This window comes from Sinohyriopsis cumingii, chromosome 4 (genome assembly GCF_028554795.1).
Source record: "Sinohyriopsis cumingii isolate HCF-2022 chromosome 4, ASM2855479v2, whole genome shotgun sequence".
Taxonomy (NCBI): domain Eukaryota; kingdom Metazoa; phylum Mollusca; class Bivalvia; order Unionida; family Unionidae; genus Sinohyriopsis; species Sinohyriopsis cumingii.
In genome coordinates, this window is record NC_142964.1 from 128,485,192 (window position 1) to 128,504,893 (window position 19,702).

General features: G+C 35.0%; 1 protein-coding gene across 2 annotated transcripts in view; it reads left to right on the plus strand.

Moving 5' to 3' along the window:
- The first annotated feature begins 970 nt into the window (after positions 1-970).
- LOC149802081 (uncharacterized) overlaps positions 971-19,702 on the plus strand; it is a 91,011-nt gene continuing 72,279 nt past the window's right edge. For both annotated transcript variants that reach the window (XM_089956479.1, XM_089956480.1), the window contains exons 1-6: positions 971-1,018; positions 4,832-5,037; positions 6,134-6,282; positions 12,784-12,890; positions 15,689-15,747; positions 19,478-19,695. In XM_089956479.1, the coding sequence (XP_089812605.1) occupies positions 4,841-5,037; positions 6,134-6,282; positions 12,784-12,890; positions 15,689-15,747; positions 19,478-19,695 (730 nt within the window). In that variant the 5' untranslated portion in view covers positions 971-1,018; positions 4,832-4,840. The remainder of the gene's footprint in view (positions 1,019-4,831; positions 5,038-6,133; positions 6,283-12,783; positions 12,891-15,688; positions 15,748-19,477; positions 19,696-19,702) is intronic.

Here is a 19,702-nt window from a genome sequence, read left to right on the forward strand (position 1 = left end):
TGGATTTAGATGCAAGTTTTTTTCTCACATCGGCGACTTCAGTACGAAGTTCTCCAATACCTTCAAGTATTTCCTCACCAACAGGTGGAGGTTGAGCCGCAGCTATGTCAGTTGGAAGGTCTCGTAAAATCTTCTTTGCCTGTTTAGTTCTTCTTGCTATTTTTTCTGATACCGGAAGAAGATCTTCTTTGATGACAGTTGCAACTTTCTCAGTAGCTGCAGTGACGGGTTTAAATAGTTTTTTAGTGTCTTCTTCATACTCAACTTTTGCTTCTTGCTGCGCTTGTAAATTTTTTCTAAATGAGTCTTTGACAGGAAGAAATTTTTTAATTGCTTCTAATCGTTCTCGAGCTGTTCTTGCAGTATGAGATTCTGGATGTATCATTTATTATAACATAATAATTTAATTAATATCAGCAGAAGAGGAGCAGCAGAGAGGGTACCTACCAACGTTGGTCGTCAAACAAATAAACAAGAAATAAACACGTAGAGTACTTTATTTTTTCAGATACTATTTCAAACTGAGGTTTTATTAGTACAATCGGTCATTGCAGAAATAAAACATCTCAAGGAAAAGTTCATTTGTAAAATCTTGACCTTTCTACGAGATGATTTATTTGTTTGTTTTATTTGTTTTGTCGGAATTCTATGGTCTGTTCACCCTCTCTGCTGCTCTATTGTACTTATCTTGTTGTATAAAACAATAGTTTTCATGTTCTGTTTCATTCATAACTTTGTTGACAGAGATACACAATAGAAAAGAATTAATACCTAAATAATGCAATAAAATTTATTTCTCTGTTATTAAGTTTTTCTAAATCAGGTTTCCAAAACTCTGATTCAGTAATTCGCAACACCGGTTTGTCAACTAAGAGCGTATGCCCGTCACAGACGGTTACCGCCTATATTCGGTTAAACTCCGCGAGGAGCGCGCAGTTTGCTTAAAACGCGTCCATAAGAAGTATTCCGATCAGAGAGTACGCTGTATGTGCCCAGGTCGACTCCGTGTTTTCTTAAGGTAAAAAAAAAATATACAAAAAGTGTTACGTCATGACAAATGATTTTTTTGCGAAAAAAAAATGTAAGAAGTTGCATTATAATATCTCCTTATTTGTAGCGCTTGCATGTTAGTCCCACATGTAAGACCTGACGCTGATATTTATGTTGTGGGCACCGAAACAAAATGAACATGTGCTATGTCTTACATGTAGGACTAGCTTGCATGTATGCTTGGGTTCGACAACTAGTTCTTTTGGGTGGCCGAGTGGTCTAAAGCGCTCTCCGTTACGGATTACTGTCATGGGTTCGAGTATCGGATTCAGCCAATGTGGGTATGTGAGAAAGTTTGCCAGTAGCTTCTCGTGGGTCGGTGGTTCTTTCCGGGGTTCTTCCTCCACCATTAATACTGGCCGCCACCGTGTACTGAAAAATGGCGCTAAATCCTACAACAACAACAACAACTAGTACTTTCCATCAGAACCCCACCCCTCATCAAGACTTTTTCTATGCAGTTATGCATGGTTCATTCCACACAGTATCGCACATTTTATCCTATCTGTCACTTGGTAAATTTTCAGGAAAGCGTTGTTTAATGTAGTAAAAGTTCCTAATTGGTTTTAAATACTTTGTGTTATGTTTTTCTGATTAACATAACTAAGGTTTGATCTAATTATCCTATAGTTCTACAACTTAAGACATCACCCGATATTTTTGTTCTTGTAGGTGATGGGTCTTACTGCGTAACCAACAGCATTGTGCAGCATGTTTTGATGTCAACTAACAGTGTAACCAAAGTCAAGTTTTCAGGATTATCACACACAACTGGCAACCAATAACTACGCTTTTCTACAAAGTAAACTTTTAAAGTTTTTGTCAGACTTTACTTACCCTGATGTCTTTTCTCTAATAAATTCAAATTCTCACAAAAGAAATGGACCTGTTTTCAAGTTTCATTGGCCGACATTTCATTTGGCTGGAAAGCAATGAAAGCCGGGAATACAGAAATCGGGTTAAGTTGAAATATTATTCTTTAACGAACTGAATAAAAAATATATTATGCCTATTGGAACTGTCAGCAACGTTTCGTTTTATTCAAGAAACATATCCCTCAGGTGAACCAACTTACACATATTTTGGCATACCTTGACTACCATCACATTGCAACAAATTTAAATGTATGTCAACGGAACATGAAAATGCATAATTTGCTAATGTCATATTTTCATTTCAGCAGGATAAAGACAGCACACTAAGTATGTTAATTACAGATAAATTAGTGGCTGAGTGTTGATATAGACTGCCAAGTGTGAGATCTTCCTCAAACTTTGACTACTCATTCCGATGTCAACCGACATCGGAACATGCTATACAAGGCCATTATTTGGATAGTAAGACATAGCACTAAAAAAAAGAAACACGTGCTATGTCTTACATTGTAGGACTAACTTTCCTATAGTACAAGTCGTATGGGTCATTTGTACATTTAATCTTTTAAATTAAATATAAATTGTTCTTTTAAAATTTAAGACTAAGTCCTGATTATTGAATGTTGTTTACATTTAATCTTTTAAATTAAATATAAATTGTTCTTTTAAAATTTAAGACTAAGTCCTGATTATTGAATGTTGTTCACCTTAACTGTCACCAAGAAATTCCAGACAAATTATCTATCACTATGGACTTTTACAATGGTGGCCATGTATTAAACTTGGGTCAAAGTAAGAGCATGTCGAGTGGAATCATCACAATAGAGGGTTGTATGAATTTGTTTGTCAATATGCGTAGCTTCCATTGTGACATCACAGTGTGTGACATTCAATCCGGACTGTACTGGATACACCTTTGGTTTAATTTCGTCCAAAATGTCTACATACTTTAACATTGATTTTGCTATAAACACCTCTTGGGGCATCTAAATATAGACCTTCCAAAGGAATATGGATGTATATGAATCCAAATGAAGTGAATACTAGCCACTTAAAGGTATGTCAGATAAAATTCCAAAAAATGACAACCATTACTAAAATAGTCGGTGTTGATTGCATACATGACTCGTGATTTGTACTATAGATTTCTTTGTTTTAAAGCACTTAAGCATTTACTTTCACCTTTTCAGAAATATACTTCTTTCATAGTTACATGTCTCAATACTTTAGAAACATTCAATATTTTATTTAAGCAATTTCCGGATAACAAATTGTTGAAATATTCCTATATTCTTCTTAGTGAGCTTTCATCCAAATGACCCCATGTAAAGATAGTATAATGTGTCATCCAATTTGACGCACCTCACATAAGACTATTTTTTCCTGTGACATCATTGTACACGTATACTGGAGAAAATTATATATTTACAGAGCAACATCAATAGCATATAGAGAACTAAAGTTTATAGGAAAAAATACATTTTAAAATTTAATTTATTGTTCCTGAAGTTTTGCTTATATTTATCATTAGTTTCATTTTGGAACTGATTTTGTTGCAAAAGCTAAAATAATCCAGTTGTGGGAAACAAGGCTAGTAACATTATTTATGATTAAAAACTTAGTGTCTGTTTTCCAATAGTTATTTGGCATAATGAATATATGGAACCTTAATCTTTGGGATTTTCATCCTTCATAATTTATGCCTCTAAAAGTGCCTCTAATAATCAGAGACAGAAATAATGTTACAGGAGAAGGTATTATTTTCATTTATTGTAACTGTTACCACTGTAAAACCATTTTATAAAAGAAAATAATAACTTGGTCAGAATAAGTTAAATATCAAGTTTCTTTCAAAAGCTGATTGAAAATTTACTGTTAAAGTAAAATTGCTTATTTATTAGATAGAAATTCTTCATTTTTGTGTAATAAGCAGTAATATACAGGACGCTGGTTTAATTTTGAAATATATTATTCAATTATATTTCATGTAAATTTCCACAAATTATAATATATAAGGAAGAACCTCAGAATATCTGTAATGACAGATCCACATAAAACTTTATAATGTTGTACACTGCTCAAAATGATATTACTGATGCATTTAGCAGCTGTTATATGACTAACACACGACATGTAGCAGACTGGATGCTTATTGTGGCGGGAAGTTGATTTGGCCAGTCAGAATATTTGAATATTTTTGTGAGGACTTAACTGTGAGGACAAAAAAGAATTAGTGAAATGCAGTTATTTTTTTCATGGTATGTACCTGTGTTTCATTTTATAAATGATAATCAGATTTTTGTTAAATTATTCTGTCTATATGACTCAATGTTGAACAGCATAAACAAATGTAGTTGTGACGTCAGTGAGACAGATTTCCCCGTGAACTGTGAGTTTATGACACGGTGCCAAAATTGGTCATGGGATGATACTTTAATGGTTACAACTGACTGTTAGTACTGGTCAGCCTGGTGTCAGGATAATATGACTGGGTGGGACATAATGCTACATGTCTGCGGCATGATGCCCCAGTGCTAGGCATCACTATAAACTGCCACGCTGCAGAGATCATAGCAATAGGACTGAAAATTTTGTAAAGCTACTTTAAAAATCCAAATCACACACACGCACACTTGGATTCATCATCTGCTCTGCATATAATAGCCAAATTACTGTTTGTAGTGTCTTGGTCAGTTAATGCCAGAATTAGGTGACCTACATTTCACACTCCATTAATTGGTTATGGTCAGTTTCTTTTGTATATTTCACTGCAGGGTCATGCAAAATGGAGGGTGGTAGGGCATGCTTATTCATTGAACACATTTCTTCTTTTAATTTAAGGCAAAGAAGACTTCACAAGACTGTTTCTTCTTTTCAACTTCTAAGTTTTAAACTTTTTTTATCAGAGCTAAGTGATGGCAACACCAGAAATTTCCGATAATATCAAGAGGAACATTCGTTCAGTCCTGCTCTCAAAGTATGATGGGAAGGGAATCCTTGTAGGTGAATTCCTGCAGGAGTACAAGAAGCTGCTGAAGGAACCCTTGCACTTCAAGTCATTGGGATTTAAAACCCTACAGGAGTTTATTGAGGCCTTGCCAGATGTTATTAGGTTGTAACTTTAGCAGGACACAAATGTGGGAAAATTAAATTTATTGAGGTCATGTCAGATGTTATTAAGTTGTAACTTTAGTATAACACAAAAGTGGGAAAAATCAAGCTTATTGTTCTTAATCTTGTTTGGAGAAAATCCTTTGAGCACTTGATATTGCCTATTGAGTACATATCATTTAATGTCACGGAACTCAGCCTACATAGTGTATATACTCACAAGTTGAATCCAACTGCAAATAAGATAGATCCTGATCTGCCTTTATATAATATGACTGTAGATTAGGATCTGTGCTGTTTGTTCTAGTGATTACTCCCAACAAACTACACAGCCCCATATCTGTTGGCAAATTAAGCAATGGCAGATCTGGATCTGTGCAGTTTGCAGTTGGACTTGCCTTATATGTGATTATATATGGTGATTTATTCCAGACATTGTACACTTTGGCATACCCGAGGTTTACAGATGTTTCAGCTTTTTCACAAATTTCATTTGCCTTTAAAGCAGTGTGTGTGTGTTTAAAGATTGGTGAATATTGAAAAGCAGAGGAGGCTGAAGCATATAATTGTTTTGCAAACTTTTTTAAAATAATTTGTTTAATAACTGAAAGATTGTTTCTAATTATGGGGATAGAGATGTCACTAGAGATAGAATATGCAAGCTTATTAGCTTGGAAAGGCAGGGTTTAAGGCAAAGTCAACTTTATAGCTTGTATGTATTTGTGTACAGAATGACAACAGTCATGCCATTTTCTTTGATGTTTTTAAATTACATCATAGTTTGAGAAGATGCTATGTCTTCAAGTTCAAAGTCAGCATATGGCTAATTTCAGGGTGTCTATTTTGTTGCTGTCTGATCTTTCAGACCTATAGGCATATAACACCAGTCATTTACATTATCCTTCATATCCGAAATTCAAAATGTATTATCACCCCAAAACTCCCCAGCTTAGTTGCCACATTAGAATATAAAGTAAAGGAAATCACAATAAAGGAACAATAGATACCTGCTTGTATAATGAATCAGTTCTTTCAAGTTTCTTAATTGACATTTTTCTACAGTGTATTGATTTTACATTTTCTTTGTTATTTTCCAGGCTGGACTATTCTAATGAATGTATGGGATATAAAATGTTTGCAGTGAAGAATCCAAAAGCATACATGTCTCTTTCTGCCAAGAGGGCCATGGGTATAAATGGTGACTTGAACAGTTCAAAACAGGGAAGAGGAAGAGATAGGAGAGAAGGTACTTTCTAGATTATCTTGTTACTATGGTTGGGGGAGGGGATAATTATAAAAATAGAACCTACAAGATATACAAAAAATTTTAGTGAGTTAAACATCCCTACATTAGATGTCTATGCCTGCCCATAGCTGCCAACCCTCATGAATTTGGCGTGAATTTCACGACTTTTTCAGCAATTCACGGATTCACACCGCAAGCCAAAAATTCACGAATTCTCCAGTTCTCAATTATTTTTAAATCTTTAATAGAATAACTGATTTCCCGTTAAACACTAGTCATGATATTCGCAGTTGCCGAAATGGTCCGGTACTGCTGGTCATGATATTATTAGATCTACAGCCGATTAGTACAGTTGGCCCGGTAGCAAGCATTTTAGCCTGTTTAAATCTATATCTATAAGAGTAGTTTTACAAATGCTTTTGAGAGAAAGTGGGGCCTAACCGGAACTTTGCTCCGCACATGCGTCACCAACACTGATTTGAGTTACCGTTCAGCATCGCATGTAAGATCTTGAAAATGTCTTCATCACCAAGGAAAAACAAATGTATTGCTCAAAAAGTGAAGTTTAATTTGGAATATGTCAAAAATTGGCAAGGCATTCTGCCATTAAACATTGATATTCATCATGCTTTTTGTACTCTGTGTGCCATCGCAGAGACGATGTGTTAGCACATCGGTTCCCCCCAAAAAAAACCATGTAGAAGTTGGGAAAATTAAGAATTCAGAGATTTCAGCTTTGGAATATTTTAAGCAATTGGCTGAAAACCTGCAAGCTACCAATGCTGAAGCATTATTTGTGAGTTTCTTGTCGAACACAATCTACCTTTATCAGCTGGAGACCATGCTAAACATTTGTTCCGACAAATGTTCCCGACTCGAAAATTGCTTCCAAATTTTCCTGTGGAAGAATCAAAAGTGCTGCAGCTCCAGTTCATTCCTCACAGCAACAGTGACAACGAAAGAGTATTTTCTCTAAAAAGGAAAAATAAGACAGACTTTAGGGCCTCCTTAGCTGCAGAAAATTTGTCAGCAATTTTAGTTACCAAGATCAACCAGCAGGCAAGAAGTCTGAACTGTTTAGAAAACAAATTTACGATCAAGCAGTTGAGAAAGTTCAAGTCTGTCACAGTATCATGTCTTGATAAATAAATATTTCTGCATATATGTAGTGTTTTAGTTTTATTTTGCGATCTTGATATAGTCTAGTATTGACAGTCAGAGTGGATGGATTTATTGTCATGGTATTTTTCACTAATTCATGTCCAAATTCACGACTTTTTATCCCTATTTTCACTAATTGTGAGCCTGGAAGGTTGGCAGCTATGCCAGCCATACAGAATGAACATGTCTCTACATGTCTCTCAAAGCTTACAACTGTGATCCGATATACCTTTTACTTATCAATGTATAGATATGTCTCTACCCATGAAATGCAGTACACTTGTACAGCCTTTATTACAGGTGAGAAAAAATCCAAATTTGTAAAGGAACAAGAGACTGCTGAACAATACTGTAAATATCGTCAGATACACATATTTATCATAACTTAGGCCGTAGACATACTCAGAAAACAATTACCATGAATTGTCCGTCAATCTATCTTGTCTTTCTTCTTCATCTTCATCTGCAACTTCATATTCGTTGGTATTGGAAATATAGGGTTCAAACTGGTACGGATTAATTTGGGTGCTGTCAGCTGCTTCTACGCCATTATTAGAATCTTTTGAGCTTATTACCTCCCCATCTTGGAATGGCGAAAATCCGCAGGACAGTGGCAATTCACTTTCTTCAGAATTGCAGCTTTCGTGTTGAGTTTCTGAAGACTTTTCCATAATATGATGATACCAACTGGGCCTGCATTTACAGCAAGTGTTCAAAATGTGACGTCATGCTTTGTTTTCACGAAATACCGGAAGTGGTCGGCGGTTGCATTCAGTTATTATCATAAAGAGGTGCAAATGCGATATTAGTTGGGCTCCCATGCAGTTATTGCTGAAAATTTTTCAATCGGATTTTTTACATTCGTATTTTGAATATATATTCTCTTTCACCAAGAAATGAACTGAATAAATGTAGATACACTGTTATGGCACTTTAAATGTCAATTTATGGGAATATAGTCAAACTTGCTTCATGTGACTCATTTTGTGGTTTTGTACATGATCATCATTTCTGACATATATGTTTTGGAGAGTCTTGAAAGAGAAACATCTTCAGATTTGGTAAATGCATGTTTAATAATCCAAAATGTTCTTTAATTCCATTCAGTAATGGTCATATGTTAACCTTGAAAAAATTAATTTTTTCCTGGAAAAGACCTGGAAATTTGTATTTATAGAAAAGTGTTGGAACCATGTTTGTAACATGGTAAAAGATAAATATTTACTTTTTCCATGTCAGCATTATGATAGTGTGACAAAATTGTGTATTGTATTTTTCACAATTTAGATATGTGAAAGGTTCAGGCAGTATACTTTGTTCTTTGGAAGTCTTTGTAGCTTTCACAGTGTAGAACATACGGATAGAATCTTCATGTTTTATCCCATTCCATTTAAAAATGTACAGACAGTATATCAGTATTTTTTTACCATTCCAGGGCTCGAATTTAGCACAAATTTTTTTGTGGCCAGAAGGGCTGGTATATTGAGAAATTTACTAGTCCTGCCAAATCGTTACTAGTCCTGTTCACAAAACACATAGCTTTGATGTACGTTTACCGATTCAGTTTTAAAGTTTGAACAACCCGCAACAAAACTGGATGTTTTCTGTGTGTTTGTTTTTGCGAATTGCGTACACCAGTTACACCACATAACGTTCCTTTCCTCATCATAAGTCAGCCATTCCCTGTCTTTTGTCCATTTCTTCTGAAATGTTCATTACGCTTTTCCCTATCATAAGAATTATTCCTCATCATTCTCATTCAACATTTGCTTTTTTTCCGGTGGCTCAACACCTTCTATCAAATGCCACATTTTGCCTGTCTTATAAGGAGGGAATTGTGCCTTGTTTTGAAATACGATATGTTATAGTATAGCTGACGCGAATTATTTAAAGCAAGAAAAAGAATGGCACAGTGTCCTTTATATAACAAAGTCAGAGCAAGAAACACGTTTTAAAACACGTGTCTTTGCCCCCTCCCACAATTAAATGGCTTCTCCCTAACAAAGACTTAACTTTAGCGGATGTTCTGCATGATCAAAGCAGTGGCTATTGTAAACACTGTTATAAAATATTAGCATCAGAAGATAGTGTTAGTTTCAACTTGGAAAAGGTGTGTTCCCATCAAACGAAGCCATCTGACGCTCGACGCGTTGTATTTAACAGCTTCAATTACGGTTTCATAAGTCGTAAGTTTGGTAATTGTTCCAAATTAATTGAACCTCAGTGTATTGTTGAAATTAATAATAGGGCGGAAAATTTTCAAATCTTAGATGCCGATGCTCAGCGATTTTAATTCTGAACAAATGTACGGCATTCTGCTTAGATATCTCCACGTGTATTCAGTTATTTGTTCATTCTTTTAAGGGAACAATATAAAAACTATTCTTATCATCATAGAAAAAGTAGTTGTATGAAAAGGATGTGTCAGTAACGTAATCATAATTAATCGATCTAATTCTTATAATTATTTCGATGGAAATGTAAAATATGTAGTTTCCTATGTGTGACTGTTGGAGCAATTGGGTAGCGAGCAACAAAAAAAAGAACCTTAAACAAAAAAACGTGCAAACTAATTTCTTTGAATTGGTTTTGCCATGTTCTTTTGTGTTGTATACCACTTCGTAGTTTGTTACTGTGGTCGAGTGAATAAAGTGTGATACCATGTCATTTTTTCATTTAATTCATTATCAGATTAATTAGGATCAATTACCAAACTTCCGTTGTTAATGACAGGACCATAATTTGCGCTGTTCAGTGAAATGCACAAAATCGGATGGATTCTTGTTATAGAAATGCATCTTTCCGTGGTAGAAATTGACTTCATCTTCTCATGCTAATATTTTACGACTGTGTTTACAATGGCCACTGCTTTGATTCTACAGAACATCTGCTACGTCAAGTCTTTATTAAGGAATGGCGTAAACAAACACTGACTACTGATAACCGAAACTTACTAGCCCATCGGACTATAACATTATGAAAGTTACTAGACCAACAGGAAATCTGCTAGCCTCGGGCTAGTGTACTAGCACTAATTTCGAGCCCTGCATTCTGTTAAAAAAATATACAGATAGAATGTAAGTATTTTATACAATTCTGTTAAAAATATAGAGAAAATCTATATTTTATAACATCATGTTTAAAAATGTAGAGAGAGAATCTACTTCTTTTATACCATTCTTTTTAAAAAAAATATAGACAGAATCTGTTTCTAATTAAAATTATTGAGCCAGAACCTTAATATTTTTACCATTCTGTTTAAAAATGTAGAGACAGAATCTCAGTGTTTTATACCTATTTAAAAACATTCAGAGTCTACGTTTTTTACCATTCTGTTGAAAACATACAAAGAGAATCGAGATGTTTTATACCATTCAGTTTATAAATATACAGACTGAATGTTAATGTTGCTGTCAGATCTTGGTTTCTATAGTTTATGAGGAGTAATTAGTAGACGAAACAACATAGACTTATTTGTGAATACAGATCTGTAAAGGGGTCCCTCGTTGACTACCTTAGGTTGGGGTAGGATGCTCCCAGTATTATCTTTAATTATTACTGAAGACCCACCCTGGCTCGTTTTTGTTAGAAATTGAAGTAGTGATAGAGATGCAAAGCTCCGAGCCCACAGTCAGCGATGCCGACAGTTAAATTACTGAATACACAAAAGGTGAAATTCAAATAAACAATGTATTTAATGCCATTCAATTACAGATAATCCTTCCTCAATTGAAATTCAATATTCAAAACCCTATCACTCGTCTTTCACTCAACCAGTTGACGGCCTATTTCATCGTCTGACTTAGTGTGATAGATTTTCCTCCTTTCCTGTGTTTCTACTTATCTGTAGTATTTCTTGACTGGTACCCAGTACACCTTCAGTCCAACAACCACGTCCTTCACCCTTCACTTCCTCCACCTCCGTTATCTCCTTTTCTTGTCTCCCAGAGACTTGGGACCAGGTTATTTCCCTTCTCTGTCTCCTACAGTTCCTCCGGTCCCTAAAAGCTTCCTGTCCGAACACACACAAAGACATTAGTATTTTCCTCAAGCTATCTAGCCTCATACTAAGCAACAATCTATCATCAGATAAGCCATTACCTTCTTTGGTCACGCATTCGTGCACATCGAAATGCCCATACTTTCTGGTATGGTATACACTGTATCAACTGCTTATTATGTATATATCAATAGATTTCATCACATCGGTATATATAGATTCTCAATCTTATTATACAGAACAGTATCACATAATCAGACGCATTTCTGTACATTACACTTCTACAAAGTGTACACAGATATCCACATATCCATGCGCTGATATATCTTTGCACATAATACTCCTACAAAGTATACACAAATAGTCAAATACGCATTAACTAATGTTGCCCACTGCAACCATTATACAAATTATAATTCAATTCGACATTTGCAAATCTAGAATATCACATGAATAAATGCATGAGGTTACTACGAATTAACCAAATAACGAATTACGATTTTAATTCTTTACATAAACATTGCTCATATCTCAAAATATGTATGTAGATCAATGCTACAAATGAATCAAATCCTACAAATAGTAATTCTACGTACTAACGATTCTAGTAATCAAGTATACATACTGCACATAATTAAAGTACAATACCTTGCCATAATAGATTGCGACAATCGAGCAAATAAGTCACTGACCTTTCCGAAGCTCCTTTGTAATTCCCAGAATAACAATGTTTCCCACCAATTTCGAATGACGTCAGAGTAGCTTAGAACTTCCTTATGTAATTCCCGCAAGATGGTTTAGCGACTACTGACATTTAGTTTCAAGACACTAGATTTAAACTTGCGATTCCAATGGTGGCCACGCCTTGCTAAATTTCGAGTGGATGTCGATTCACCCATGGTCTACATAATTAGCAGACATTGCCCCCTCCCCGGCAGTCTGTCAGGGGTGGATTTACGACCCTCACTTGATGTTCTTTTGAGTCAACACCGGCAATTCCTGCCGCTTACCTGTCAATCGCACGCCACCGAATAAGGCACCAGTAACAAGTTCCTATGGCCATATTATACACAACTGGCTTCACCCCATCTTTTTTATGTTAGCGTACACTCGCAACATTTATGAAGCGACTAATTAGCCTCTGGGTCTAGCATATACATATTGCAATCTGGCTATTGTTCCTTACTTATAACGTGACAAGATCATATCCTAAAAAAACAAATTGTTGCATGTCTAGATTCTCTCCAGTTAAAGGTCATATTACTTTATTTCAATTCATACTGAATTACAGCATTTATTTCTCTTTTTGACTGTTTACACATGTCTGTTTCTTTATTCAGAGGCAGAAATAAATGGGTGCAATGTTCCACATTTTAAGCGAGGCAGGAAAGGTTTATACTCTCTTTGTTTCCCCAATAAACCAACAAAGGGGCTTGACACACGTGAGGTATGTACTGACAGCATATTATTGATAGCATATTCAGGCACATGATTAACATCTCTCCAAAATTCTTTAGGCAGTCATTTATAACTGTAAGTGATGAATACTGTGATGCATGATGGCCCAACTTGCAAGGGCATTCTATGTCACATCATGAACAAGGGCCCAATATTTTTTATTACTCAGTCAATAGCCGTTTTATTATATACTTAAAAACAAGTACCGTATATACATTCTTGTAAGTGGACTCGACTATAAGTTGGCTCCCATCCCAGCATTTTCAGGCCACTAAATTCATGAAACTCCATAATGCGTGACATTTTAAATCCATGTATCTGATAAATCCAGGAATTCAGTTATAGGTCACATACTGGCATAGAAATTGTAGTTCAGAAGGATCCAGATCACAATATCCAGTAATACGTTAATTCCACACATCTTAAAAATAAACAATGAAAGTCCACTTTTTTGTGATTCACAGTATTCAAGTCTCCACTATCTAGGAATGTTATCTGGTACCGTAGTCTATAAGTTTCAATATCTGATGTTATAGTTTGGTCAAAGGGTTGTCCGGTCAGAAAACAAAGAGGATGCTGAAATTACAGGCCATGGGATTAAGGTCAAACAGGCACAGGAATGCCGACATTGATTATTTTTCTCACCCACTGGTTTCCAATCAAATTAAGACAACCCTGCGCTTTTGCAGTTTAGTTAACAAAACACAGTATTATTAATCAGGTACTATTATTGCTGTCACTATAAAGGTCAAATGGTTCTGCACTCTTTTATGAAAAGTTTACTAATTATTTAAGTAGAATCGAGCTATGTATACTGTTCTTAGAAAAGGGTAAAAAAATCAACAAGTTATAATTGTTAGGTATTGGAAGAATTGTACAACAAACGGCTTGAGCCATGTGCTGTTGTTTAGAATAAAGTATGGCTCATTTATATGAATATGTAAATAAAGGCTTTGGGGTGACTTGTTGACCAAAAGTAAACAAGTCATGCACATGAAAAAATAGAAACATAAAACCATTTGTTATTATTTCGGTATTATCACATTTAATCAACATGTGTCATGAAAATAACGATAATTAATTCATATATTTTATATGGATAACTTTTAACTTCTAATTTGGAAAAAGTTCCATGGTAGGCAATGGCACAATACATTACAATACTGGATATAGACTTCTGTACAGTTTTAAGTGTGTTGTGATGGAGAAGATTTCTTATTCATGATTTTCTTGGAAATTAATATTTTCGTTCATGGAAATATGGCAAGTGTTGCTATTACTAGTGGAATAATAAGCTACGTGGAAATTTTATTGTGGAATATCATGTGGACTGATGAATGAAACACTCTGGTAAGGGCATGAATTTTCATTTGTTTGCAATGTTTGATTCAACTGGCACTGTTTGACAAAGTTTAAAGAATTTAGGTCTGATATGACAAATTTCTAGTTGTCGTGGTATTTGCAGTAGCTCTCGAGAGAGTTTGGAATTTTCACTTCTGTATTCAGTGATGTGTATAGTCTGTGTACCCGGAACAGTGTTTTCTGTCATAGTTCATTCCACACAGCATCGCAAATTTTGTCCTATCTGTAGCCCAGTAAATTTTCAGGTCAGCATCACTTAATGTAACTAACAGTATCAAATTTGTTTCACATGAATTATTTAAAACTAATTAATAATAATAATGAGGGCTTTGTATAGCACCTAATCTTTAGTAGCTCTAAGCGCTTTACAACATTAGACAACACATATAACATAAAAAACCCATATATAATGATATGATTACAAAAAACAAACACCATGAAATTAGAAAACATAAAAAACATTATGAAAATATTTAAGGTAGGAAACATTATTAGGTCTTTAAGTTTGTTCTTGCAGTCGAAATAAGACAAAGTTTAAAGAATTTAGGTCTGATACAACATATTTCTAGTTGCTGTGGTTTTTGCAGTAGCTCTAGGTATTTTTAGCTACATTAATGGCAATGAACTGAAAAATTACTGAGTTGGGCCCACAGATAGGATAAAATTCACCTTGCTGTGTGGAACAAACTATGGTTTCTAGCACAATACCAAATAGCTCAATTTCATGTGCGTGTATGTGTCTGTCTTACTCAAAATGTTTTATATGGTGTTTTCTCAAAGTTGGAGAGACCTTAAATTGCTATATTTTTTATGTTATATATCTGTTGCTGTTGTTTAATCTTGGAACAACTCTGTCAGGCACAGCAGAAGACTCGTTTTCAATAGTAGTTTTTAGTATGTGGACACCATGACTGAGATGATCTGACTGAGACAACCAGACTGAGATAAGAAAAGTGAGGTTAGCAAATCAGCTAGATTTTCTTTGCTGCATGGGTGAGGAACATATCTCAAACATGTAGAGCATAATTTTGCTGAGATGCATTTTCAAGCACAGGAATTAATTTAAATTTTATGTAGTATACATATAATTTTATTAATCTGAAGCAAGGTTTTGCTTTGAAAGGTATACAATAAATCTAAATGATAAAATAATTTTAATTTTGGACGTTAAGAAATTATCTTTTATTTATTTCAGTGATAGATAAACAAGTGGTGGGATAAAAACAATAACATATTCATCTTTTTATGGCTGGAAATCTGATTTAAAAAAATGTACATGAAATAGATTAGTAGAAAATTAAATATACAGATAACATACAAGTTTCATTTGAGGCAACAGCATTCACTGCAGTCCTGGTGTATATTGATCAAATACAGCTGGGAGAGTTTTTAACATAGTCTTTTGTTTTATTTTTTCATTTTTAGGATGTAATTGCCAAGTTTTCAGAAGCAGGGAATGTGGCAGATGTAAACATCATCCAGTTGTGAGTATAAACAATGAGAGAAAAAGAATGAAAAATTAACCTTCTGTTCCTTTATCTTGGTTGGTGGTTGTTAACGTCACTTTCAGCACTTTATTGTTAGCATGTAAAGGTAATGGAAGAATAGTGCATTTTCCAAGGACATATTAAGTATTCTGGTCCAGATCAATCTGGATGGGTATCAAACTGACAACCCTTGGACTGTCTCACAGCAGAGTTACTGTGGCTGCCCTTATCTTTACCTTTGTTGGCCTCATTTCGGTTTTAGAAGGGGCATATAGTAATACCTTTCTCAGATTTCCTTTTTATCTGTACCATGTTTATGTATCAGGAGGTAGTACCATACTTCTGAGCACTGTAGAGTCAAGGTCATTTTACATACACCAAAATGGGTGGTATTAGAGAAAAATATACAGACATAGCTCTACAAGGATACCAAATAATCATGACTTTCTAATCACATTACAAACTGCAGAGGGAAATGTATACTTTTTAGACCTGATTTGTTTACACTGCCCAATGTCAGAATTGAATTTTGTGTCCAAATTTTAGACTTTTTGGTCTCAGATCTAAAGCAGACTGGTCTGAACTGCACACAGACAGATAAACTTTTGCAAAAGTGGGGTAAGTTGGTGACTTAAAGTAAACAGTGGTCAGACCATGAAAATGATGGGTCCAATAAGCAAAAAAAAAAGAACTCAGAATTTTTACATTTCTGCACATGTGTGAGCAAAATAGCTAATGAAAAACAATGTTTCTAACACAACTAGGCATCAGGCTAAATGGAAATCTCTTAGATGCAGATTTATTGGGATGTATTCAGAATGTGTTTCCTACCTCCAAAATGTTTTTCCTACTTGCATTTCAGGTGAAAATGACAAAAATCTACGGGGGTTAATGAGTTAAATTCCTATTACAGTGTGATCCTACTATAGCGCGCTTCGTTATAACACGAATTCAGGTATAACATGGATGTGGTGTGGCTCCCGAAATTTCATATACATGTATTTTTCTCTTACATAAAAAAAAATTATTTCTTAAAAGTACGAAAAAAATCGTAAAAGGTTTATTATCATTTTGAGGAAGAGATCGCATATGAATAATACAAGGTGATCGTGACGAGGCTTCTGAAATTTTATATGTATTTTTCTTGTACACAAAAAAATTGTTTTTTCTTCTTAAAAGTACAAAAAAATAACGCATAAAAAGTTTATTCTGTGATCGCATAGGCCTTCACCAATGTTGCAAACTTTGATTTTTTTCCTTATTGGCAGCAAAATATACCATGTGGCAATTTCTTTTTATTGGCGACATTGTTGGCTGTTTAAGCTTGTATATACAACCATTGGTTTGGAGTGGAGAAATTCAGAAGCCCCATGAAAGGAAACCACAAACAGGATATAAAATGCACTGAAATTTTTCTATTGTTACATGAATAAATTCTTGGTCCATACTGACAAACCATCTAAACAATGCATTATTATATCATAATCTGCTTATCTTGACATCTAGCATGAGTACTGTATGTTGTGAGATATCCGGTTTTTGTTGTTGACATTTCTGGTAATGGAGATCAACCGGACGAGGCATTATCTCATAATCTATCTTCCATCAGATTTTTGGCTGCTCGCTAGTAATTAATATATTCACAAAGACTGATGTTTGTATGTGGATGGTAAGTAAAATTCCTCTTCTTTTCACTCAGAATGAAATCCTTCAGAACACTCACATTTTCTGTAATAATCCCTGTCATCAAACCAGAACACCTGCATCTCTATTGCCTGTTGACCCTTTGTTAAATTTCTGATGCATGCGTGGAAGGCAGCATCATGCTGCTACCACAAATGTAAAAACAAAATAATCTTACTTATTTTTGGTTTATTAAATAAGCAGGGAGGAACAGTAACTACAATAGTCCAAACAATGGCCAATTCCTGTTTAAAAATGTACCCAGATACAATAGTTTGCTGAAATTTCAAAGGAAACAGATTACCTTTGAAGCACTGATTGTTATGAAAACTACTCAGCAAATGGAAAAAAATTCAGTCTCAATCATTTAATACAGTTATTTGATGTTGTCGCCACAATAAGAAATGGGCATTCGTTTTGGTTCTCCAAAGCTGTCCTTTAGCAGTGACTTCAATAATGCATGCACCCTTCATCAAAGAAAGCAGACTACAATCTTTCAATAAAAACAAACATCTTTTCTTCAAAGGAAGTCAGTACCAAACTTAACTAAAAGTAATGGAATCGTGGATTTTTGCATTTTCCAACATGACTGGAACACGTTAACTGTGCCGTGAAAATTTCCTTTTTGCAGGTAAAATGTTTGTGCTTACGAATGCTACCAATGGCTGCTTAAAACGCAAACTAACTTTTACTGACTTGGGACATGTTGAAAAGTAAATGTGCTTCATCATTCGTTACATGTGATTGTGCTATGTGTTTCCACTGCATTCAGATCAATATGACCTTGATAAAATTATTGAATATTTTAAATCTGTGTGTGTGCATATTTTCGATGGAATCACTTGTATTGTGGATTCAATGTATATGATGAGATTCGTGGGTGAGTACACATTGTTGATACACTATTCATGCTATACATTATATATGTATATATAAACTGTATACACGTATATGTATCAATTCATGGTTCTCTAAAGAAAGTAAACTATTATATATGCCTTCTCTGTTTTCATTACAGGTTTATTTCTCATTTAATATGCATCGATTTAAGATGGTAACTGTGCCGATGAAGCATGTATTTTACCACCCACATTTATTACCTAACCCCCCCCCTCCCCCTTGCAATTTTTTAGGGTACATGCATCATTTTCTTCAGCTAACTGACCTGGTTGCTTATAACACGGTTTGGTCTATAACACGGATGGGTTCTATGGCTCCCAGCTGCTGTGTTATAGCAGGGTCACGCTGTAGTTAGTTTCATAGCATATGGCTTCATATTTTTGGGTAAATAAAAGGCAGTGTAGAATAACAAATCATTTCAGTTTTGTGGGGAGCTTCAAAACCATGCACTTGGAACCAGAACAGAATGTACAGTCTTTCTACCCTTGGATCCTCCCAAAGTCTTTTTTATTTAAATGTTGGCATTTGTGCACATTGGGCTGTAAGGGCATACAACTTTTCCCAAATTACTGAGAGAATTGCTAGTCATACAAAATGGTATATCTGTTCCTGTGTTAATGGATGTCAGTGTGAAATAGCTCCACTTCCACAATTCCAGATGTATGCCTTGATAAAGAAGCAGTAACATAATTACTTTGCTGGTCCTAGGTTAAATACTTGGTTCCACCACATGCAAGTGTCAATAGTCACCTTTCCATAGTCCAATTTTCTCTGTGCTCTTTTTCTTTCATTGACTCAAACATCCAAGTGGACATGCACACACTGTATAAATTGTAGTACCAAACTTTAGCAAACTTATGTATAATATGTAAATACAGGGAACTTATTGTAGAATGTACAAGAAATAAAATTTCAACATAAACCAAGAGATATATTTGCATGTAGTTGTTCGCAGTGAAGGTTTGAATTATGACTCTTATGCTAAGGTCAGGGCTGGGGTTATTATAATAAGTAACATGAGACAGAAGAGGGACAACAGTTAGATGTTATGTTAAATTTTCATGCAGTTATGTTGATTGCATTACAGTATGTTATAAACCTTGTACCAGTACCAGTTTATATACATCTTGTCTATGACTGCTAGGTACACATTTGTGAGGTTCAAGGAAGAAGCTGAGGCGGCCAGGGCACTGGAGCTGTTTAAAAATGAGCTCGATTTGAGGGTGGCTGATGAGAAAGACAGAGAAAAAGATAAAGTTAATGGTGACAGCAGACACAGAGAGGTAGAGGATGGACGGACGGGCAAATTTGGTATGCGTAATCCAAGAGGAAAAGATGACCTGTTAATCTCACCTAAAGAAGGTATGTG